Source organism: Cupressus sempervirens, chromosome 11 (genome assembly GCF_028749045.1).
Source record: "Cupressus sempervirens isolate cs-2001-9-10 chromosome 11, ASM2874904v1, whole genome shotgun sequence".
Lineage (NCBI taxonomy): Eukaryota > Viridiplantae > Streptophyta > Pinopsida > Cupressales > Cupressaceae > Cupressus > Cupressus sempervirens.
The window spans coordinates 579,863,677-579,890,117 of record NC_143128.1 but is presented as its reverse complement, the minus strand read 5'-3'; the positions used below and the strand labels follow the sequence as shown (position 1 = coordinate 579,890,117).

At 32.8% G+C, this 26,441-nt stretch overlaps 1 protein-coding gene across 11 annotated transcripts in view; it reads left to right on the top strand.

Moving 5' to 3' along the window:
- The window catches only part of LOC149530983 (uncharacterized), a 197,301-nt gene extending 172,825 nt beyond the window's left edge, over positions 1–24,476 (top strand). For all 11 annotated transcript variants that reach the window (XM_089811864.1, XM_089811857.1, XM_089811855.1 and 8 more), the window contains 2 exons: positions 8,657–8,718; positions 23,863–24,476. In XM_089811864.1, coding sequence (XP_089667990.1) covers positions 8,657–8,718; positions 23,863–24,222 — 422 coding nt within the window. In that variant the 3' untranslated portion in view covers positions 24,223–24,476. The remainder of the gene's footprint in view (positions 1–8,656; positions 8,719–23,862) is intronic.
- The last annotated feature ends 1,965 nt before the right edge of the window (positions 24,477–26,441 follow it).

The following is a 26,441-nucleotide window of genomic DNA, read 5'->3' as shown; positions in this document are numbered from 1 at the left end:
TCTTTGGCTGTTTTTGGAGAAAAATGTGCCCTTTTTCTGGCTTTAGATGTGATGTTTTGGATTTCTTTGAGGAAAAACGCCTTTGAAAGATATTTACATGCCTCTAGGAAGCAAATCGCACTCTTGGGATGCATTTGCATGGTTTATTTCCTCCTTAAACTCTAATGTTATTGCTTGGAGAGAAAAAATGTATTCTCAACATGCAAAGACATGACGTTTTGGCTAGGAAGCGTTAAATCAGACTATCCAAGTGCATTTGCATGCCCCGTTTTGGGTGGGAGAGGCAAATTGTACTCTCCAAGTGCATTTGCATATTTTAAAAAGTCATCAATCAAACATGTAGTCCAAAATCACACTCTAGAAAGGCATTTGCATGTGAAGCTTTGGCTGGAAATGTTGTTCCTCGTGCAATTCAGACTCTTGAGATGGAAATACATGTTTTATTTTTGTGCTTTTTCATTTGTCTTAGCCAAACATGTCTCCAAGAGCAAAATCACACTCTAGAGATGCAATGACATTTTTATTTTTTTTGTCTCCAATTGCGAATCCCACTCTCTAGGTGTCATTATATGTTTTAAGATATGCTTTTGAATTTCATGCATTTGGGTTGGACAAGTCAAAATCTCACTCTAGAGATGCATTTGCATATTTTGGTTGTTTGCATTTGTGTGCAAGAGAAAAGCCACATTCTCTAGATGCAATTACATGTCACATATTTCAAAAGGATATGTTATTGAGTTGCACAATTTAAACTTCCTATTTAGCATATGTCTAGTTGTTTATTGAGTAAATATCACTTAAAATGGGTCAAATAGAATATTTAAACTATATAGTTTACATAGTGTAAATATTTATTTATAAACAACATTTTACTTAGATGTTTTAAATAAAACATTAAATTAAATCTCAACATTAAATTAGACTCTATAATGCACTATAATCGCTTTAAGTGAAAACTTAAAAAGAAACTTAATATCAAAATATGATATAAAGTGCACTATAATGACTTAAGTGATAAATTTAAGATGTAATGTACCTTAAAAACATAACATAAAGTGAGTTTAAGTTATACTTCTCAAAAAGTGAAACTCAACATTAGTATACAACATCCATTTTTTTAAATATGCAATTGAGCTTGGAGAGTGCACTTTTTGGGCAGAATATATATCATGGTATTAATCTTAGTGCTCTTAGAGTTTCCAGACCTATGAGAGTTGTAATGGATGACACCATCAACTTAGGATGGGCTGATATGTTTTACTTTGTGCCTAGGATGGGTGTATGCACTTCCATGGGAGATTAGTCATAGTTGGAGAGTTGTTTAGTGTTGATAGATCTTGGGATACTAGAATCTCCTCACATTTGATAGTTTTGGCAACATGATAATCTGGAATCTTGGCATTCGTATGCTTTGTGCATTACTTCTGCGGTATTTGGCAAGTGACTTCATAATTCTCGGCATGCTATTTTTATCAGAGTAGCACAACAGATTTGTCAAGAAATATTCTTGAGGTTTAAATGAGATCCAAACATTTGGTTTTAGCATGCAGGTGCATATTGCTTAATGGAAAGCAATCTTTGGGAAGGGATGACTCTATATGTCCCCTTTTTTTGAGATATTAGAAATCAATTAAATAAATAAAATTTAAGTTTTATGCCTATACGTTTTGTTTTGGTTGTGTATATGTTTAAAGAATCCAAATTTCAGATCAAACTTTTTGATCCATCATCAAGATGTAAGAGCATACAATATATGTAAAATGAAGATGCAAAGCAAGCATCTCTCAACATATATAAGAAGGGATGGCAAGAGGAGGGGGCACACAAAGTGAGGAGGAATAGGCAAGTCAAGGCGAGGTTGCAAAGGAAGACTAAGAGCAAGAAAGTTGAAAATAATTAAAAAGGAGAAGGCTAGACAAACTTAATAAACAATGAACAAGGTATTAAAAATGAAAAAAACATAAACCTACGAAACCTTAAATAACAAAAAAGAACATAAGAAGACCAAAATACATGCATACCCATAGATACACAATCAATAGAAAAAGAACAACAATCAGACCAATTAGCTCCAAACAAAATTGATTGGTCTAATCGGTGTCTTTTCATTGATTGTATATCTATGAGTGTGCATGTATTTTGTTTGCTTTTAAATATCATTTTTTTTTGAGTTTCATATGTTTATATTTCTTCATTTTGACTACCTTTATTATTTAGTTAGTTTGTCTAGTCTTCTCCTTTTTAATTATTTTCAACTTTTTTACTCTTCTTAGTCTTCCTATGTGACCTTGCCGAGACATCCATATTCCTCCTCACTTTGTCTGTCCCCTCCTCTCCTCATACCTTCTTATATTTGTTGAGAGAGTCCTGGTTTACGTCTTAAATTTACATATCTTGCATGCTCCTAGATCCTGATAATGGATCATGGTGTGATCTAAAATGTTAATGCTAAAAGAATATATATTGTCAAAATGAGAAGTCTGCATAGCATTCAAATGTATTGTGGACATTTGATTCATTAAAATTTTAAATTGTCAAATTATTTCAAAATTAATCACAACTTAATGAATTAATTAATAAAGTATTAGAATGACTTTTATGGAGCCTATTGAAAAAACAATAAAGTCATATTAAGTTAAGATGGAAAATAAAGAGACAGAGAAAAGAAATATGGAGACAAGCAAGGTAACAATGAAAAGTCAAAGGGATGTGTTATAAAAGAATTTTTAGAGGCTCATTCTCTTCATGTTTGGGTTTTTCTCTTGGAGAATTCTAGGAAGCTTTGGCTTTCAGCAAGTTTGAGAATGGAAATGCTTCAGCTTGGAGGTAGTGGACATAAACCCATAGTCTGTTGGAGATATCACTTAAGTGTCTCACTTCATGCTTCAAATTCACACTTCTGGCTATCCAATATGGCAATATGTTTTGTGGCTATGATTGGACATTTTGTGGTTGCTCAACAGAAGATTTAAAAACAATATTCATATCTCCTTTTGAAATCTCTATTTCAATTTGATATTTTATAATTTTCTTGTATAATGTAATGGGTAAATTGAAATCAATTGAATGCAAATTTTTTTTTTTCTGTGGTAAATTGTGGAGCAAATATCCTGGGCAGATATTACACATTTCATCACAAATCCCTTGATTTCAACTACATGCCCCTGACTAGCTTAGCCCAACTGTCATTCATATCCTTGATAGACTTGGCCTCTTGGCGAGCCAGATTTTTCCAATCTCACGTCTTTGACTTAAATTTTTTTAAAACTGCCGCCACCTAAGAGCATCTGAGATCACTACTCCTCTGGCCAAAGAAAAAAGAGGGGGTCCTTATTTGCAAGGGCGCATTGGTGTGAAATCTGCACAACAATTTCCATTATAATTTTTGCTCTTTGACTATATTTTTGGCCCTAAAAAGTGCAGCTATGAGCAACCTATAAGTATGAACTAAAAATAATATTAAGTACATAAATTTGATGTAAAAAAAAAGCCTAAGTTCAACAAAAAATAAAAAATTGCTCTAAAATTATAAAAAAGACATAAGCTTAGCCTACACTAAAAATCAAAAGTCATGTCATAATCTATCAAGATTCAAAGCTAAAAGTCAAAAGTAAAATTGTAAAACATTTAAAAAGTAAAATAGGTAAACTAACTTCACACTTAAGTTTGCACGAGAAGGCACCTTGTAGCCCTATCCTGCCACAGTTACTTTGGGAAAAAAACTCAGCCAGTATGTACTTCGAGAACATTGAAGGAGATGTTGGAGTATCAAAAATTGGCACATTGAATGTCTACTTGTTGATGCATATCACCATTCCACCTAGTACCTTCCAATGATGGTTGTGCTCTAGGTGTGTTTATGTGCTTAAAAAATCAATTAATAGAAGATGATTATGGCAATGATGGTCGGTCTACTACAAGAAACAAAATTTACGATAAAGGGGATACTAGATTAAAAGATACATGGGCTATGAAGAGAGCCCACTATGCCCTCAAGTGCTTATTATTCTTCAAGGTTGACTGGGATATATTGTCACAATCCACATTATTTTATTTTAATCCTTTATATTTTGAGTTGAATCTAAATTGTTTTAGCTAAGTCCAAACTAATAGGGCGATTACAAAATAATAAATAATTGTTTAAAAGGATACATAGTGGGATACCTTGTGATGTAGAAATGGCAACTCATGACTAGTTTTTCCCTTTCCCTTTGCAATTTTTTCTTGTCTTGGGAAGCGAACAAAGCAACCATTTATCTTTTTATTTCTATAATGGTGTTCGCACAAACCCTTGTGTCATGCTTTATGATCCCTCCAAAGTGGTATTTCTAGTAGTATATGCCTCCACTAATTACTTCTTAACACTTTCGAAAAATTACAGCATTAATTTTAGGTCTGCCAATGAAATACTTCCAAGCCTTATCTCTAGCTCCTTTAGGATGTGTGCCTACAATTTATAATAACCTTGTTCAGTTATAGCTCTAGCAACACCACTTATTCAGATCTTTGACATTTCCTCAAACGCTTGGTAGACAACCTAGTTATCACTGAATATAGGATATTTAGAATTCCAAAACACAGTATTGTAAAAAGCAACAATTGTTCATAAATTCAGTTAACCTTGGCCTTATACATGTTAAAATATATATCAAATACTGATAGATAAATCTGCCATGTGAATTTGCATATTTAAATCTGAAACAATAAATGGCTCACAATGAATTCTGAGGTTTTTCGTTAACATAGTGTGCTTCAAACAATATGCCGCCACAATTGATCAATGCTGAAAATAGAGAATTGCACCAAAGAGATATGGAACCTGTTCTTAGTAGCCTTTAATGATTTAAACCTCCTGTCCTAAGCTCGATGACACCTTCACCACAGATTGTAATAATCAAATTGCTCACGCTGCCCAGCTTAATGCACATTAACTCCAGATCTCAAATGCTGCTTTCCAGATTAAAACCGCAGGTCATAAAGGAGTGTCCACAGGTTGCAAATAGGCAAACTGCTGCCTCAGTTGTGTACAACAGCTTCCACTTAATGCAGACACCTCTCAATTACAGGTGCAGGTTTGAACAAACCAATCACAGCTTTGGAAAACTCCTTAAATATCCTCAATAACTCCAACATGAAGTGGCTTCTCAGGCACATCATGTACAGTAGTGGAGCATAAACAAATCACTATACCTCAGTGGCAATTTGCACACAATTGCAAAAGCAAATTTCCAGAACTGAAACCCGTTTACCTCAGCAAGGGCGTTAAAATCAAAATCAGAAATGTCACCAAGACAACCAAAGCATATAAGATAATCGGATGCCTTTCCATCAAAATGAGCTCATATTTATTACCCAATTTGCACAAAGTTTCCCAATTGCAACTTCACTTAAGAAGTTTTGTCGACACAACATCATTTTATAATGTGCCATATAGTATAATTTATTAATTTATTTTTACCTCCCAAAAACCACCTTTTCAACCATATCATAACATTATCACACACAAGGCCACTATTTCTTTGGTCCAAGATTTAAAACTTTCCAACCCAATTCCAAGGAGCTATGACACTATCGTAACTAAAGTACAAAAGCTGCAAAAATAGGAACCTTGGCATATTAAGATGGATAATAACTAAGTTGCCGATTCAGGTTCTAGTTCAGGTACGGATATGGGGTTCGGTTACGTGGGTACGACAACTTTCTCCCCCCTTGCGGATTCGGGTCTGTCCATATATGTATGAATTTATGTTCAAACATCAAAGTTACAAATACGAAAAGAAGAGTGATATCAAATCCATATTTTCCAATAAAATTATAAATAAATAATTGTATTACTAATATAGTTTCAGATTACATGCATTACAAGTTGACATATATCCGAACATGATCAACAAACATAACTATTGGCTGAGTTATACAAATCTATCAACAGTAATATACTCATGTCTTCAAAAAAACAAGAGCTCTGGTTGAGCTCGAGTTCCTGCCTTATGTGATGGTTAGAAAGTAGATAAAATAGATGGAGGTTCTTCGGTGTTTATGACCATTTTGTCAAATGTATAATGGGCGTAGCTGAATAGTTGTAGTGGCTTAGTGTCAAGATGTTCAGATCTTTGGCCGGCATGAATTGCCTAGAAATTGTAAATCTTTACTTCTACTTGATAAAATATAAAAAATTACCTAAAAAAAAAAAGAAAAAAAGTAGATGGAGGTTTTATTTGTAAAATACATAAAAAATTACAAACTAATCAATTTTAAATATTTGATCTTCTTTATGTTGTCTTATTGTATTAAAAAATATTATTAAAATATTCAATACTTTTAAAATATCATTACAAATCATATTTACATTATATACAATAAAATCATTTATTTATATATTACATGTGATATGATATAATAATCATTTTATATATAAAAATAAGTTATTAACCATTAATATGTTATATTGCATATCTTAAGTTTTGTATTGATTAATTTATTATAAACTTTTAAAATACTAAAAGGAAAAAAATAAATTGAAGGAAAAAATAAATTTAAAAATATAAATTGGTGACAAGTGCAATTGATTTGGAATTAATGTTGATAATTAATATTGATTAGACATTTACTTGTGAGGTGGAAGATAAAATGATTATCTTTTTAAAAGTTAATCCACTTGTCACAAATGTTGAAAAGATAAAGTTGTAATTAATGCACTCATTAATTAATGTTAGAAAAATATTTGAATTTTTGTTGGAGAAAATTGAATATTACCCTTCCAAAAATAGAGATCAGCCAATCACAAATAAGGAATTAATGTTTAAAAATTCGTTTTGAAAATAAATCATTGTAAACTTTAGGAATATGTAGACTTTGCTCATAAAATTTAATTGGTGACCACAACTAAAAACATTAGTACCAGGCTGCCTATAGATAGGCAGGCACTAAAAAAAATATTAATCTGTGACCTTCAATGAATCAAAGTAGGTTGCTGTTCACTATTGTCATAAACTAAGGGCATTACATAGACCAATTTTAACTTGAATAATATTAGCAAGCTGTTGCAAGACACTATCTAAAGCTGAAACAAAGCGCATACTGATGAACAAATCAGAAATACATACATAAACTGACCTATGATTTGGGGTACTTCTTGGGTGCCCATGTTCGTCGTGTGTTCTTCTATGAAGGACCCATAGAGAACCCATGAAGTACCCTAGAAGAACCAGTACTAGGACCTGTGCCTAAACAGTAGTACCTAGTAACTGAGGATAATAATAATTCACTTGTCTTGCGAAAATGACTGAAGAAGCATCAAAATCAAAATCTGACAACACCAGAGCGATCTTGATGAAGAAAAACAATAAATGAAATAGGTGGGGTGACTTGCTATAAATAGGCACTCTCTTCTAGATTCTTGGAGCCCAAACTAGAAGTTCAAAATAAAAACTAAGAGCATCACTCAACTCCTCTAACTCAACTGAGCTCATCGGAACCAACTATTGACTTACTATAAATAGTAAGTCTTTCGAGACTGAACCAAAACTCACCATTGGCTGTAGGAAAGCCTAATAACCCCATGACTAAGACCCTCAAATCCCACTGTCAGCTCATGAGGGCCGCAATGATCAACTGACCAAGCCAACTATAGGAACCTTTTAACACCTATAACCAGAGAATTGATACATGGAGGAAGGTCATAGCTGACCACAGATTGTTTTGCAATCAGCTCAGTTAATTGACTTAAGACCTGGATATTGACATCAGTAACTTTTACTTATTAATGACCTTTAATGTCATCAATTGACATGCTGGTGACCAATAATTCTGGGTTGGGCAAAAGATAATCCATGGTGTCACATCCTTCCATGACAGGATTCCAACTCTGAGATATTTCACAAGATTTGATAAATTTGTGTCTTCAAAGTTTTTGCCAATATAAGACAGCTTGCAAAATTTTCTTCGTGCAGTTATTTTGAACAATATTTGGGATTATTAGTAATGCTATACACATTGGTTCCTATAAATAATTGGTTCACACCTGCAAAAAAACTTTCAAAGAAATTATGTTCGCTTAATAGTCAATGTTACATTTGACGCCGTATGGAAAACAGAAGAACCCAACTTATCATCTACATCAATTGCGTCCAATGAATGTAGAATACCTATTTGCAATTGAGATTTTTTCTATATATAGTGAAGGATTGAATTTAAATTGATTATTCTCTTTCAGCCCTTGTAATGAAAAAAATGGCTCCTCTATAGGTTGACAGTGATATTTAAATCGATTATTCTCTTAGCCCCTTCCTAGTGGAAAAACAGCTCCTCTGTAGGTTAACAATAATATAACATTATGACTTTTATTGTGATAACAATCCCTTCCCCTTAAGTGGCAAGCAAGATAAGTAAAAGAAAAGCATGTGATTCTTAATCATGCATTTTATCTTACTACCATGTTCATAAAGATTTTTCTAGAGGAACTCTACAAAGGCTAGTTTGTGCATGTTGCCCATTAAAGGAATAACTTCTGGGATGAATTTTTCAAATAGAATTATGTCATCCCCTTTTGTCTTTCTGCACAACTTTGAAAACCACTGAGCATAGAGTTTTCTGTAGGAGAGATTAGCAAAAATAATTTGTACTAACACAACTAATTTCTACTTATGATTTGCAGTGACTGTGATTGCGATTAGCCTTGCAAATTTGATTGCTGGATTCTTTCTGATCATTACAAATGTAAGTGTATTATTTCCTTGCATATTATTACTTTCAGTAGGCATTTGTTAATGCTAGTGGGTACAAAGTCATTACTTGACATCAAAAAAGTGCCGAGTTATTCATTTTTTACTTATTTCTATAATCTAAATGCAAATAAGTCATTCACATGGCAGGACTTGCACTTTATTTTTGTATCATTCCATTTTAAACAAATCTTTGATAAGAATGAATCCCAGAGGATTATTTATTGTTTTCTTATCCCACTGCTATAATGCTGTGACTGATTGTATACTGTTTCTCACAACATTAATGTAAACAATTGAGAAAATTTATAATGAAAAGCTATCTTTTAATTCAGTATGTAAGTGTCAGGTACAAAGATATACAAACCATTATGTTCAAACCGACTTGACAATCTGATTTTTGACTCAGACCCAGATTCAGTAGAAAAGCTTAGTCAAAGCTCAGCTAACAATCATTGAAAAATAGAAGATTACTAGGGAATAACTCAGTAAATTGCATTCCATATAAAATCATCTTCAAATATATTAGCATTCCCACTTTAAGGGATATTAAGAATCACCTACTCATGGGATTATGTTGGGGAATCTGGGATGGGAATTAAATTGTCCCTTTTCATTCTCAAAGAAACAGAAAATCTGGGTTTCCCCCTCTTTTAATAGCTTTTTTCTGGATGGTCTGACATTCTTAATGTTCAACTGTGCTGGAGACATCAGATACTCTCCTTGGCTTCGATAAATTTATAAAGAAAGAAAAAAGCCCAAGTAAAAGAAAACAACAGAAAAAACATAATCCTTAAATGTTCCTTAAATCTTTAGAACACTGACACAAAGAAACACGCAAAAACCCTAAGATATTGTAAAAACTTGCTCTCAAAGTGTTATGGAGTGGCTTCCAAGAACTGTGTAGCGACAAACATCTAGCAAAGAAACTATATTTTGTCAAAATATGTGTTGTGAAGTCATCATGCAAATCATACAAAATTGAGCCCTTGTTCTAATGGAAGTGCCATTTGTATTGTGTCCATACTGATGATTGTTACAAGTGAGTTGTATGATAAGGAATTATCACTGCACTTTGAATTTTTGTAGTAAACATATTATAAATAATATTGAAGTATAGGCATGACATCTCATGTGAACTAGCTCAGTGCAGCTTTTGAGAAATCTGTGTGTAGCATCGACCAGAAACAGTAATACATGTTACAAGTCCTGGTCTTTTTAAGTACTTCCTTTATATACTGTAATAGTAAACCAAAGTATGGCGTGAATGACTAGAAGCAGCTAGTTTTCATAATGATCAGCATTTTAGGTGGTTTTAGCGTGCTTTTCAAAATTTTACATGGAGAATTGAGACCCATGTAACACAATGTATCTTTACAAGTGAACTCTCACAATAAAGTCCTCCCATGTGTTGTGGGCAGGGTCTGAATTCAAACCAAGCATTCATGTCTTACAACAACAGGCCTATTGGCTTACTTTCTAGGATCTTCTTCTAGATTGCTTGGGGATATTTGTAATTTTTGTGTATTTATTTCCATCTCTCTCTCTCTCTCTATATGTGTGTGTGTGTGTGTGTGTATGTATGTATGTATGTATGTAGTTGTCATCCCCTTGTCTTCAAGATGTGCAAAAACATCTTCTATCATTGAAACCTTATCCCCAAAACTGGGAAAAGCATACATGAAAGCTCAGCATCTAAATCTACCATACACATGTAAACCTAGGTTCTTTGATTCTAAATAACTTGTGTATTGGGAAAATCTTAGCTTGGGTTTTGGCTTGGGGTTTAGACACCTTGGGGCTTTCACAATGTCCAGCCAAAGCATCCTAGGTGCCCTATCGTCCTTGCAATGGTCCAACCAAACTTGAGCGAATCAATAGGCTGCTTGACGTTAAGCCATCAATTTCAACCTCTATTAAAATTTACTTTAAACAGAAAGCACATTTGTAATAAACTAATTTGCCCCTACATGGTTTAGTTTGACCTATCTTGACCTAAAGTAACTCAAACAGTACTCATTTCACAAACACAAGAGACCGAAACCCAAGTTTGCCACCAAGATGCCCCTTTTTATTCTTGAAAGTTGGTGGTTGTTTTCCAAAGGTGAAATAGTGGAGGGAGGTTGTGTATCAAAACAGTAATCATTATATTTCTACAATAGACTTCCTTTCAATCTTGTTAGATCAGTATATTGGTGGGAAATGGTGAAAATGATTGTCAATGTACTTGTTGATTACATTAGTGTTGGTTATCAAAAAGTGTGCATCACAATATTTGTCAAGGAGAACTTTTGTAGAGGTATCAAGACAATTGAGGATACATGGATTCAAATAGGAGCATCATTTTTGAACAATCAATCGAAGTATTACAAAAAGTGATCTCTAACTAACGTCATTGCAATGTGCACTCTAGGAACCCCAAACGGTTCTAACTTCTAACTTCAATTTTAGTGGTTTGACATTTTGTCAAACACTTATCATGCGAGCTTAGATACCACAGTAAGAAGCATTGTTAATTCTAATACCACCTTAAGAGCCCTTGTAGGTTCTAACTTCACCACTATAATATCCTTTGTAAATCTGATCACAATCTGTTATGAAACTCAGGCAAACATTTAGCATATAATGTTTGAAACTGCTGTCATGAATTTTCTGATTGTCTTCTTTAAGTTCGTAGGATGCAAATGAACTTATTCAATGCTTCTGACAATGCAAGGTTATAGGAATAATATACTAGCCGTTATAGACCTTGGACAAACATATATGTGACTGAAATTAACTATTACAGCTAGTTGACATTAAGACAAACACTTGCCATGCATTCCAATGTACACCTACAACCACTAGACATTTAAGCAAATAGTTAGCATGCAAACCATTATTAAATCAAAGTATTCATAATGCACACAAATACCAATCTTGATATTCTGAAATGTCATTACAAAATTAGAGAGAACCTTGTAATGAAATGTAACCCATGTGTTATGCCAAAATACTCTCCAAAATATATATCATAACTCTTTGTAAATGTCCTCCAATAAATTTGCCAAGGCTGGAAACATTGATTTGAGACACCAATCATCAAAGAATGTTGCCTAAGTCTGCTCTGCTGCCTCTAATATTGAATCGCAGCTTGTAGAAGACTTCCGCTTCACCTATATAACATGTGGCTACTCTTTAAACTCAACTGCTGAACCATACATGGTTTGCAATCTGCACCAGTTAAAGCTTTCTGCCCTTGCAATCAAATCTGAAACCCTATGCTGAAATACATCTCACAATCTGATAATAAATGAAGCATAATGATGCTTCTAATTTAAACTATCCTCAAGCACAATTCACTGGATAGTTTCACCAGTTCAAAGTGCAAAAACAATTGGAAGAATCCACAATTCCTCAAGCTTGAAATCTGAAACCCTTGTTTCAATTTCTGCTCCATACGAACAAAAGAAAATGCACAAGCCATGATTGAATTCATTTTCACCAAAGAAGCTTTTTATAATTCTCAATTGAAGATTGGCCTAGTAGCTCTAACCTCACACCTCACATAGCCTATATCATAACCTAGCATTTTAAAATATTTACTTTTGTTGCAATTAAAATATGACATTTAATTATATTCCACTCGTCCTGATGCACACATAAAAATTTAAAGTATACTTCAATTAATATCTGGGCTTAAGCTTCTATGAATTAATTGAATGAATAGTCCCTTCCAATGATGATTCAATCCTCAATTTAAGTGAAATTATAAAGTCCAATTATAACTTTATAATAAGCTATTTAATGTTTTAATAATAATTTGGCTACTAAAATAATAATAAATCTCAAAATATTTATCCTTTAAATGTGTCATTCAAAATAGGAGTCACTCCTATTATTTCCACATGTGACCAAATGCACTTTCCAAAAATAGGAAAGGTCCATCTCAATCATTACCAGACTGCCATAAATTACTACTATGTGAAATTAAAGCCAAACAAAGTCCAATTTGAGCCAAATGAAAACCAAATTGGAAAATATTGAATTGTGGAGAAGATAAGGCCCTCCCATAACCAAGCCTCTAACGCAAAAGACCCTCTATCCACGATAATTAGGCTATGAGGATCACAGTAATAGGCTAATCCCTCAAACTCTGATGCTAGTGAAAATGGGGAAATTACAGTCCACTCTTCCTAAGATTTTTTGTCCCCAAGCAATCTGAAGCAAAAACAAACATCACAATCCACTTGGATCCCAAGGGTAAAATTGTGGCATGTCCCTACTGTATCCAACTAGCTCCTCTAGCATCACCATCAATCTAACTAATAGAACCTTCCAAATTGAAATGAATCTGATTGTAGATGTTGCATGTGTGAATATCTCATAGGGAGGCAACTTGGAAAGCTGAGAAAGCCAACATCCTAGTATTGCGCAAAGTGAGCTATCATACACACCATCTGACACATGCACAACTAGATTGTGCACCTGAAAGAGATCGTACACATGAGGGCCAAAAGTAAAACTACATATACTCAACACCATGTACACATCCGAAAACTCATTTGGAAGATTTGCTTGAAATTCCGATGCACTAGAAGGACCCTGAATCACACTGAACTCACAACCAACCATATTATGGAGATAAAAATATGTAGAGGTGTATGTATCACGATCATTGTGTCCATCCTCTGCTGGGCTCCCCAAGATGTTTTGTCTTTGCAAGAAATCCATTTTGTAGCTAGTAATCCCATCTATTGTAGATGTCAAATACCCATTCCATAAAAGGACTGTATAACCTCGAAACCAATCTACACTAATGCCTCACCAAAACCTCTCTGTTCAGATCAAAAAAGTGGTGATGAGTACTCCTCTCTATGTAGTCTTGATACAAGGCTCCCACCTTAGCCAAGCGGTGACTATCACAATACTAAATAAAACCTCTGTGAACTAACTCATCACGTACACTTGCAATGGGTGTAACTACGAGGGAACTTGATACACCATGTAATTCTCTGCTACCTTCTAAAGATGTACCCATTCTAACTATATTATGTGCACTTGTAAGTGCAATGGTTGTAGCCACATCTCGACTACAACCATCACCACAACTGTGGATTGCAAATCATCACCAACTATCACTGTAGAGAATTGCACTATAACATGGTCAGGAAAGATTATGCGCAACCAACTTCTCTATAAACTTTTCTAACTGTGATCGACTCCCATAAAGCCAACAAGGTACTCTCCAATGAAGTTGTAATCATCTCTATCTCACAATTGAGCTCATCTACCTCATCCCCTTTTCCTCTTAGTGCATTTTAACAAGTGCAACCCCACTCGAGAAAACAGTGTTTGTCAGAATGACTGTAAATAATTGTGTTTCATTAGTTTGATAGCTTCTCAGGGTGTATGAAACTCTACGTGGAAAAAACTACCATTATAGTACTCATATATTGCTAGAGTGCTCCAAACATAGGTGGCTAACATCTGGAAAGCAACGTCAAAGTGCTTAATGGTTGTGGCAATCTTATTGTCATTCATGTAACGTCCTGCCAGGGAACCTAAAAGAAATTAACCTAAAGTTTCACTAAGTTTGCCAAACATTTTTTTTATAAAGATAATAACATAACAACAACATATATAAACTAGTGGAAGCAATAACATACACATAAAGAAATACCATAAAACAAATTACAATTCTCAAGGGTCCCATGACGTTGAATCACATTTAAGTTTAATTAATTACTAAAACCAGTATATAAAACATCCATATTTAAGAATAACTACAAGCACAAATTCCATTTAAACAATATACAATTATCACGAATGCCACTTGGCAATAAACATAATGCACAATGATCCATTGTATAGGTCATAGGGTATGAAAGGCTGAAAGAATATACATCATAAAATATATTATATCATCTTTTAAGATTCATGAAATCAAATACAATACACTTAGAGTATAGCCATCCATCATTGATATACAAGATCAGATAAAAAAGAACATCTACACAAACACATCCAACAACCATGATGCAGAGATATCAAAAACAACAAATTTCTTTGTAAGACCCTTGGTTTTCAAGCAAATTCAAACCTGTCAAAGATTCTATCATATCTCACACATATTGGCATCTCAAGACTTCAAACCTAATTCATTTGAAAGATATTTCAACCCCCTAAACATTTATGAAGGATTCAAACTCTTATCATTCCACACAAACACGTGACAAAGCTGGAAACAAGAAGAAAAAAAAAGTGAAGAACAATATCTAGAATTTTAACCACTGTTCAGTGAATTTGAGCTTTCTCCCTCATACAAAAGAGTTAGAACCTCCAACCGGATTCGTTGGAAAGATAATTCGAATATCTATCCAACCATATAAGTTTTAGACCTTAACTAGGGCACATATACAAATGGGAATCAAACAACAGCAACCATTTTTTCAAAAATTAGAAAATCTTTCTTGTTTCTATATCCAAACTTGTCAAAGAAACCCTTTTTGTTGTTCATACATTTTCCCTATGATATAATTCGACCAACAAAGCATATATAAATGTGACTCTTGGCCTTTTGAGCTCTTGTATATTTAAAAGACTCTTAGACTTCTAAAATTTTTAGAATTTTCTAGTTTTAAAAATGCAACTTTGTATTATGCAAACAATATTAAACTACCATGCATTTCTATTTGTGTGACCACTATGAAACACTTAGATCATCCTAATATTGAATTAAATGAACTAATTACATACTTATAGGCTAGTTGACAACTTGAACAAGATGGCTTGTAGATGTGCCAAATCATGTAAGTGCCTTACAAAATAAGCCTTTATTATAAGCAAATGCAATTAAAAGACTAGATGACATGAACACAACCTATCAAACATGAATAACATGATCTATCCTAATGCATGATGGACATATGTACATGTGAAAATGAAATGAAATAAAATAATAAAAAACAAAACTCTATGTAGGTGCTCTTGCACCAAACATCATCTGACGGTCGAATCTCAATGGTATAAGAAAACGCACTACCACCCGACCTTGTGGAACCTAAATGACCCACTCCCACCGCGCTAAGGAGATAGTCTCAAGTCCCAAACATATAACAAACTCAAAAGTGAAAACTGACATTAAATTAAATTAAATTATTATTATTTTATTTTAAAAATAAAATAGACCAAACATGCCCCTCCCTATTAAAATTCACAAAAATTCATTGTTTTAATATTTAATAATGTGATTACATAGTATATATATATATATATATATATATATATATATATATATATATATATATAAAATTTCCAACACAAACCTGGTATAGAAACTTAGATCAAATAGTGAAAATCGATAAAATAAACTTCGTTTTCATTTCAAAACACACCTTCTGATTTTAACAAATCCATATACGACTCCCCAAAACTAAATCCATTCATAGATGTTTTCAAGAAACGAAGAGCAATACTTTTAATACAAGGGTTTCAAATTCTCAGAGCATAAACATATATTTCTCCATCAAAGAACAATAAACTTGCATACAAGGGTTTCAACCTAATAAAATTTTGAAACCATAGTACACAATAGACACAGAGAAGACAGATATTCGAAGAACAGAAAATTATTGCACAAATAAATCACGAGATCCTACCTGGTTTTGATGCTAAAATGACAAACACATGCAAACAATTCACTTTTTTTAATAAAGAGCTCTAGATCTCTGATAAAGAGTTCTCCACTAAATTTGGGGCTTCGATTGTGCAATTACGCGAGAAGACTCGTTGATCTTTAACTATTATTATATTTTAATTCCATACACAACCTTTTTGTCATTAATTAAAATATCTTTATTAAAAAAAATCTCTATCTAATTAATTTATTATATTTTAATTTCATGAATAAGCTTTATGCAATTTAATTAAAATAAACTTTATGTTTTCTCTCTCTAGTTAATTACGAGATGTTTTAATAATATATTTATTAAGTCAACTAATAATATTATTTAGAGTTTATTATTTAAATAAAACTCCTAAATAATAATTATTGAATTAAATAAATATAAATACACCAAAATTAGAACTTTAATAAAATCTTTAAATTTAATTCTTTTATTTAATTAATTTTTCAATTAATTAAATACAATTAAATATCAAATTTCTTTATAAAATTCTTATTAAATTAAATCTTTAAATTATCTTTAAATTTGATTTAATTAGAACTGAAAATCATCACACACCCACAAAACCGAATACGAAAACCTATCATATAGAACATAAAACTAAATCAAACTCTAAGGGCCTGTTTGGCAACGAGAATATGAATAGGGGAATAGGAATAGCTATTCTAGAATACTTATTCGAGAATAGAAAATGAGGCTACGTAGTCTTGTTCTTTGTTTGGTTAAACCAATATTTGATATGGAATTCGCGAACCCCAAAATTTATGTTTTCTAAAATAAATTAAAGTGGAATAGGAATATGTATTCCAATAACACCTATTTGGGTGGAATTGCGAAACCTCATTTTTTGACCAAAATTGGAATACGTATTCCTATTTTATTTTGTATTCCAATTTCGATTCAGTGCATCCAAACGAAGAATTCAAAATTTTAAGAATTTACATATGCCTATTCCACTTGTATTCTTGTTGCCAAATGGATCCTAAGGTCAAAGTCATGAATTCACGTCACTTAACGAATTTAGAAAGGTGAAACTAACTCAGATACTTGTCCTATTTTCTAGGACAATTGGCTTAGGTTAGGATTTGGACCCAAAAGTTATCTCCCCACTTATACCATTGAGATACTGCGATAGGGTACGCTCATTGTGGCAATTCAAGGAAGTCGATACCCGGTAACTGTAATCTGCATAAAATCCACGCATGTACATACACATAATCTAAACTAAATAGGCAATGGTTGGAAGTGGTACATCGTGTAGATACCGACTAGCAAGTGACTACGACTCCCTCCCTCAACTACATTAGAAATGTCAAACATAAAGAAAACGTACACGTACACCATACACATGCAAATATGGGGTAAGTAACCATAGAATTGCATATAAATCATTCCTCTATCTAATATTATGAAATAACTGAAATCATTGTATGAACACATATATCATCATCGAAATAATTATGAACATATGAAATAATTGAATTACTCAAGTAGCTTATCACATAAATCAACTAAGTATGAAATGACATAATCAAATCCAGTAACTGAGTACCGATAATCATAAAACACAATCAAAAAATTGATTTAAAAGAATTCGACAATACAACATAAAAGTCAACTAAGGGTAGGCATTACAATTCACTTTTAATTGATCAATCAACTGATGTCTTTGGATTTGAACAAATTAAATGTCACATAAGTGGACACAATCATTTACCATAGGACTTCAAGTTCAATTTTGACTAATTTAAGATTGCATATATATTTGATTTGTCACATCTTAATTATTAAGTTGTTGACACTATAAGTGTATAGAACTTTATAAAGTTGTACGTGAAAATCTTCATTGTAGTTGATTTTGCTGTCCAAATAAGCAATGGCACTAGTCTTTTGAATCATTGAAGTATTATTATTGGGTTTATATTTGAAGTCATAAAATCTATATCTTTATTCGGACAAGCATAAAACCAATTGTTAAGAACCATATACAAAACATTCAACCAATTTAAGCACTCAACATTCAATTTCATTTTGATCAAGTTTGAGGACCTTACTAATCAGAGAACTCGCAAAACTTAAATTCGCTATTGAAAAGCTTCAGATCAGGGGGTCAGGTTTGGAGTGAAGGTTTACCCGCCTAAGTGTAACGAACCTTGAAGTGCAGGGGAATCAATTGATGTCACATAAGTGGACATGATCATTTAATTTGTTCACATTTAAGATGCTAGATGATCGTGTCCACTTATGTGACATTTAATTTGTTCCAATATATATGTAATCTTAAATTACTCCACATCGAACTTTAACTCCAAGACACAAATATGGAAACAATCGACATTTCACCATATCTATGATGATCACATTTAAGATGCTAAACATTCATGTTTACTTATGTGACATTTTTATTGTTTACAAAATTTAAAAATAACTATAAACAATGAATTTTAAAAAAAAGACTTTTATTTATCATTAAAATATAATAAATAAATAAATTTACATTTAAAAAACTTTTTTTTCACTCTTACTCCTCTTTACAAATAGAAATGTCTATTGTGTCTTCTTCAAGTCATAACTTTGAACAATATGCCTCTTCACCGCGATTAACATAGGCTTATGATTTGAAAGTTTATCTTTCATATGCAATCATCCCTATTATTATTGTAACCTCAGCTCTTTCAAGAATTCGGTTATTCATTTTGCCGATATCATTGTGGTTGCCGCTAATACCTCTCTTTTATGAAGCCCTTCAAGCTACAAGATTCCGATGGTATCTGACATCCAAAGCGGCATTCTGGCAGTGGATTTCTATCTTCATTATATATATTCTGTTTTCTATTCCGTCGTGACCGTCTATTGACGCCGTGCCACACATTAACTTCTCTGTATCTGCAGATAAATAGTGTCTTTTATATGCGATATGCAAACTGGGTGATATACAAACCATTTCTGTCTGGGGTATCATCGCGTTTGCCTAATAATGATTGCATCCTATCACTGTGTATATTCAATGCTTCTTGAGCGGCTTCTGGAAATCGGTTCATCACCGATATGCAATGTTTCTGTTTCACCGTGCCACTTGCTTTCTTAAACTCCTGACTGGATTTCTTCATCGTATTTGAACTTGACATCGTACCTCCGCACATGTTGATGATCATATTCTGCGCTGTTGATGCTGGAAATGGGTTTGAACTAGGATCGTACCTTCCAATTCTATTATCTTTCATGCTTCCATCTATGGTTTTATTCGTCTCCATCCAATCGCATATTAATGTTCACCCTTGTATTCTGATGATGTCTGAGATATATTCCGGGGTCTGTGTATGTTCTTGGCCGAATGTCTTTTATTCTATGTACTGATAGTGACGTCCTGATCTGAATTTTGACCAAAGCCCGTTATGATTAAATGTAGAAACTGTCTTGTAAAATATCATTGCAGTGAACTTAATATGACATGAGCCTGCTGCTAACAATTATGACTGCGTTGCTCCACCAGGGCATGATATTTATACTCAGTATATATTGAGTTGACTTCGAAATGGCACGTGTCCAGATATATGATAATTGTCGGGGTCTTGCTAAAGCCATTCAAACACCCGATGGAGTTCTGATATGTTTCACAGTAGTTGCTGAAAGCAAAGATGAAGACTTGAAAGCAAAGATGAAGACTTGGCAATGTATAAGTTCATGCGGTCTGGTTTTAGAGGTTTGCCACTCAGAGTTGGTTATATATATTAGCAAATCACTCAGACACAAATTATGTGATAAGATAATCTTGATTGTAACCAATTGCATAAACCTCCTATATAGCACACGGGCAGTTCTGGACTACGAACAACTGTGTTTGTCGTGGAATGGAGATAAAGAACTTTGATGCCGACTTAATTGAAATCAATACATTGTTGTTCAAGATCGTCAGTCAGCTTCATGAATGACCACGGATATGAAGTTTGTTCATTGATATCAATCAGATCAATCTGTTGATGTAAATTATAAATCAACTGATTTGTTGGGATGCAGGCAAATTTTTTCTGTTGGTATGCAAGATATAAACTGAGATACGGAATTTCATGATAATGCGTGATTTAGCTGTTCAACTTTCTTCAAGCCCTTGATATCAAGAGTCCTCTGGAAATCTGCAGGTATTCCTTCTGGAAAGAGAGCTCGGTATGTGTCTACCACAGGCTTCGTAGGAAACAGGATAACTTTAAATTGTGCCTCAGCTTTACCCATCTCAGAACCAAGAAATTTTGTATAGCTAGGGGAAACAAAACTCTGTCCAGCATAGGTCTTTATCTATCTCTGTCCTGAATCTTCATATCATCCTACTTATATCATGTTGTTCATGGCATTGAATGATCTATCCTTCATATGCATCATATTTTCCTATTTTCTTTGATTCACAAAAGACTTCTTCCCTATTGCTTTACATCTAATGGTTTTTTATCATATATATTCAACACTATATCTTAAATAAAGGCCCTAATTTTGCAAAAAAATTAAAGCTCCATCAAAAGGTAACTTCATTTTTTATTTGTTTATAATCTTTTAATTTGTTTTACCATTCTAGCTTGTTGATACTCTATTTGTATCATGCAAAATTATCTTGAGATGAATTTTCAAAGTGAAAAGCTATTGATGGCCATGGTTATCAATAGTTTTGGAGTGTATGGAGACAATCAAACACAGAGCACCCAAATGGTCAAAGCATTGATCTTAGATTATAGATGGTGGCTTTGTGTGGAATACCTTTTGAGTTTCACTAAGCCCATCATGAGAATGATTAGGTATGTGGATATGGATTGACTATGTTTGAGGAAATTAATGACGAACTGGACTTCATTATTGAAAATTTAAAGATTGTAATGGAAGCAAGGGAGAATGATCTTGTGTAAGCCTTTTTCATAAGATTGCGATGGACCATTGTTGATCTTTGGAACAAGATGACCACAAGTCAAGTTTGTATCTCTTAGCATTTTCTTGTTGCCAAAATATTAGTGTCTTGAGATGCTTCCCTTGATAAGAATGGTGACGTTATATAGAGATGAAGAGGTTGCTATTGGGTACAAAGTCTCATTTGAAAAAATATTCTCAGATGAATAAATATAGATTGTTGTCTTGGATGAGTTTGGCTATTTTATATCTTCTAGGAATAAAGATGTTTGCACCTTTTGAGACAAATACAAGAAAGATACACATGAGTGGGGATACATTCATAGCTAAACCTTTGTTTACGTGTAACCTCTCGCAATAAAAATGGTCTGAACTCCCAAGTATGTGTTTCTTTTTTTTAACTTAATTTTTCCATCCATTGCTATATAATACAATTTATCTTATTTAATTGCAAGTGTTGTATTGAGTTTTGATGCACTTTCAACAAGTTGCGAGTTCTCTTGTTGAGTGGAATTGAAATACATACTCCTTTATTGACCTAGTTAAGCACAGTTGGTTGTCTGGTAATAGTTGAGGATTTGGTCTCTATGCATTCCAACTTGCATTTCTTGTCAATTGACTACAAGGGTGTGGCAAGGAATTTGGATCTAACCTCAAAGTGTGCCAATCTAGATGCTTCTGCTGCACAACCATTGCCTTCCCACATGAGACATGTTCTACATATGATATGGCTAGTGGGAGTGCAATTGCACTTGATTATGGCTCAAATGTACCACATGTTGACTTGGAGCTCTTGATGAAGAAAAAATAGGAATATTAATATAATATCATTGATTGTAATTTTCTTCTTGTAATTTTTTTCAAGTTATGATGTATTTTATTTTGCTGGTAATTAATAGTAATTTAATATGACTAGTTTTTTTTTTTTTAATATGAACCTATACCTCTACTTAAGAAAAAAAAATCCTACCATATTGAGATCTGAAACCCAAATTTGCAAGCTTGAACGTCAACAAACAAATTAATGTTTTGATCATAGTTCAAAATCTCATTCTCTGCCACTTATCGGCAAGGCAAATATCAGAGATAAATCAATAAATTCTCAAGAAAATATCAGGAATTTTAAAATTGAGTTAAATTTAATTTAAAATGTATTTGTTTTGCAAAATTTAATAAGGAGATGCATCTAATGAGTAAACAAACCAAACAAGCTGATATAGATATTTTATAAATACAATATGTAAATGTCGATGGCTGGCAGCCATAGTCAGAGACTCTAAACTTTGAAGCAAATTAAAAATAACGAATTGTCATTGTAAAAAGATAAACAAATACAAATGTCAAGTACTAAAGAAAATTAGTTTACATCTTTATCTTCCCCTTCCTGTAGCTCTAGTAAAAACTAGGGGAGTGGGAGGGGGTCTAGTCCTAGCAGTCCGTTGTGGCTGTGATTGTAGTTGTGTCTCAATATCCACTCTAGATGTAGCTGGAGCTGGTGTTGCAATGACTCCTCGTCATCTATATCCTCACTCGCACTACCCTCCTCCTGAATGTTATTCAATCTTGGTGCAAAACTGCCCTCTTTCGAATTGATATTTTCCTGAACAATCTCTTTGAATCTACTTCAAATCAACTTGTAATAAATCTACAAGGGTTCCAATGACTATCTCTTTCCACCAAACCCTTCTCCTCTCTTCCAAAGGCTGCAAATTTTAAAATAGACTACTAAATGGTATCTTGTTGGGCTGCCTGTGAGATTTTTTGAACTTCTTGGAAGCAGTGTGCCACTTTTTGGCAATATATCTCCAACTTCTTGGCTGAGATTTTTGCGGGAAAACCTTGTATTTTCTCGCCACTCCAAACTTTTGGAGAGAATGATATATAGGCCACTTATCGGCGCTATTTTGAACTATGGTTTTATAGTGGAAGTTGAACTTTCAAGATCAAAAGCAATATAAAAGAAATGTTTCTTAGAAATGTTATTTTATTTTTTTGTACACAAAAGATTCAAGAAATTCATGTCGATCACATAGGTTAAACGAGTGAAAAAAATGTTGAAGCTAGGGTTGAGAGGAGCCACTTCTCCCATCACTGGATACATGACGTTGAACCCTACAATGCTTGTTAAACCCTACAGTGTTTTGTGTCTGTCAAAGAAGTAGATGCAGCCATTTTACTTGCAATAGGAGTAGTAATAAGAGTATCTTGAACTCTTCGTCCCATTCCATCATCACAATCTCCACCGTACAGTAATTGTGATCAGCTCATGCCAGATACTACCCTGTAAATACAAGGTCATCATTTTTAGTGATCTAGTTAGATGTAAGATTATACTCCCAACTCAATGGAGGCTAATTCTTTTTCTGTTTCTCCAAACTTTATGCGGTGGAGGCACAAGTAATGCACAAAAACAAGGTGGGATGATTCGCGGGTCTTAATTTGGAAAGACTAAACAATAACTGGAGTACACAGGAATTGTCTTGACCATTGATGCTATTTGACGTCTACTATTTATGGCTATGAATCTCCATTGATTTGAGTTCAATAGTGAGCTGATGTTTATTCTGTTTTGTCATTTGCAGATTTTGTATCTCGGTCACTTCCACCAGAACGAGTTCACAGAAACAGTTGGACACAGCTTTTGGTTCAATGGATTTATAGCAATACTTTCCTACCTTATTTTTGGATCACTGGCACCAATCACTTATGGCTTCTCTTTCCGAAACAGTGATGATACGATGTACAAATTCCTTGCAGCAAGTTTAGTATCTTTGGGTTCTATCATCTTGCTCGCTTTTGGGAAGGCTCGAGTTACCACAAAGTCTTACATTAAAATTGTCATTCTGTATGTTGTCACTGGTTTTTGGGCATCTTTGATTGGTTTCTTTGCAGGCAAATATATTAAGAAACTATTAGAAAAGTGGGGTTTTACAACTGATTGAGGGTACCAACAATATCCTGTTCTAACAGTTGAGTAGTTTTGCCTAGAACTCTCATGTGCTGTCTGTTTCTTAGCCAATTCTGACCAGTTAAATGTGTCACCACGTTCCTTTAAGAGATCAAGTTTCCATTGCTCTGTGCTGCTTCTACCTAGAATGCATTTACCATTATATTGCAGTTAGAAATGCATCAATTTTGAAGTCTATATGTCAACAACCAGACACATTATAAGGAGTTTTACTTTGCAGGCTGGCTATCACAAGTTTTTTTTTAAATTTGTCAAAATTAGTTAGCATATTTTAACATAAATGATTCTCAGTTGTTTATCATCTAATCCAAACGCACATTCAATTTGACATAACATCTTAAAGAATATTCATAGTGAACGCATCTTTTACAGATACTGATAGTCCTGATTGCAAGCATCCGGTTACAGTTGAAGTTATCAACTACTCGGAGAACACTTGTGAATAAAATTATTTGATTTAAACTACAAGCTAGTCGAGGCATACAATGGTTCAACAGGGCCTTTTTCTCCTCTATGTAGGTTTCTGGATTGGCAAAGGTTGGGATAACCATCTCTTTCTCTCCATTGTTTTACTTGTGGGACTCCGGCAACTTAAATGCTGGATAGTCAGAACCGCACATATACAACATATAACATATAATGGGAAGGATTGTGGTGAAAAACACCTTTGTACAAGCATATAGGTGTTGACATACAAACAGAAATCTTAGAATCACTTGTATTAGAAAGAGGTATTATTTTATTATTAATTTTATAACTTAAAATAAATTTATATAATTTGATGAGGTTAGAAGCAATTAATGATGACCGCCATGGAAGGAGATAATTCGTTGTGTAATAGGAATCATTGTCATATAATGTCTGATTTATTTTAAAAGATAGATTTTAATATAAATATCAAATTTTATTCTATTATAATTAAAATATATATTTTATTATTATTTACAATTTTGTGTTATTATATAAATATTAATTTAAATTTTTAAATTAATAAATAATAAATTTCGAAAAGAAGAAAATTAGAGTAGAGTCAAAATTTTAAAATATTTTTTCTTTTTATATTTTAAAATATAAAAATATAATATACTATTAAAAGTTATTCTTATTATATAACTTTATTATATATATATATATATATGAAAGATATATGAATTTTTGAAATTAATAGAAAACAGTCCTTTAAGAAGAAGAATTAGAACAAAGTTGACATTTTCTTTTTAATATATTTTATTTTGACCTTTTAAAACATAAAAGATAGAATATATTTATAAGCATTCTTATTAGAAGATTTATAATAACAAAATATAAGATTTTAACATTTTTTAAATTGATAATATTAAATATATATTTAAAAAAGGAGAGCATGTAGATTTGTCGATTATTATGAAGAGGTTTGGTGCTTTGGGAAAACTTGTTTGCGGTAGTTATCACACCTAGGCAAGTTTTTCATCATAAATGCACAAGCACAAGCACAAGCTCATAATTAAAAGTCTATCATAGTCTATTGACTTATTATTGTGGACTTGATTTATTTCATCGTTGATTAAATTATATTGATATAATGCATGATCCAATTATTAAATGAGAATTGTTGCATATGGATTAGAAATAATAAAATTTTAGTCTATGCATAGAAATTCAATATAAAGTAATAAGACTAAAACATTACAAGAAATAGAGTAAATTTAAGAGCATTATAATTCTATTTGTTAGTTATAAATCTTTATTTAAATAATAATTTTAAATATTAATTAAATAATTTTAAATAAATAAATAGACTTGAGAAACACTTGTAAAATCTGATGATAAATTGGGACAATGATTAAGAATGTTGTGTCAATAGGTATTCCATGAAATGATATTTTGATTTACAAATTATGTTAGGGTGAACCCACAATAGTGGGTTACACTTTTTTGCCTAAACTAACACTGAACTGTGAATTTTCAAGAAAACTTTCACTTTCGGATGCAAATTGTCATTTAATAGGGGAGAGGACCTAGTAGTCATGCACCCTAACTTCGGACATCTCAAAACCTATCATAACGATGATAAAATTTACTTTTTTTTTTTTATAAATATTTTCTTCACCTAGTTAACAACTTATAACTAAGGTTTGGACTCGTCACAATCAAAATTGGTATCATTTATACGTTTCGTAGTAAAAATGGTCCATAAACTCATTTTTTGAAAGT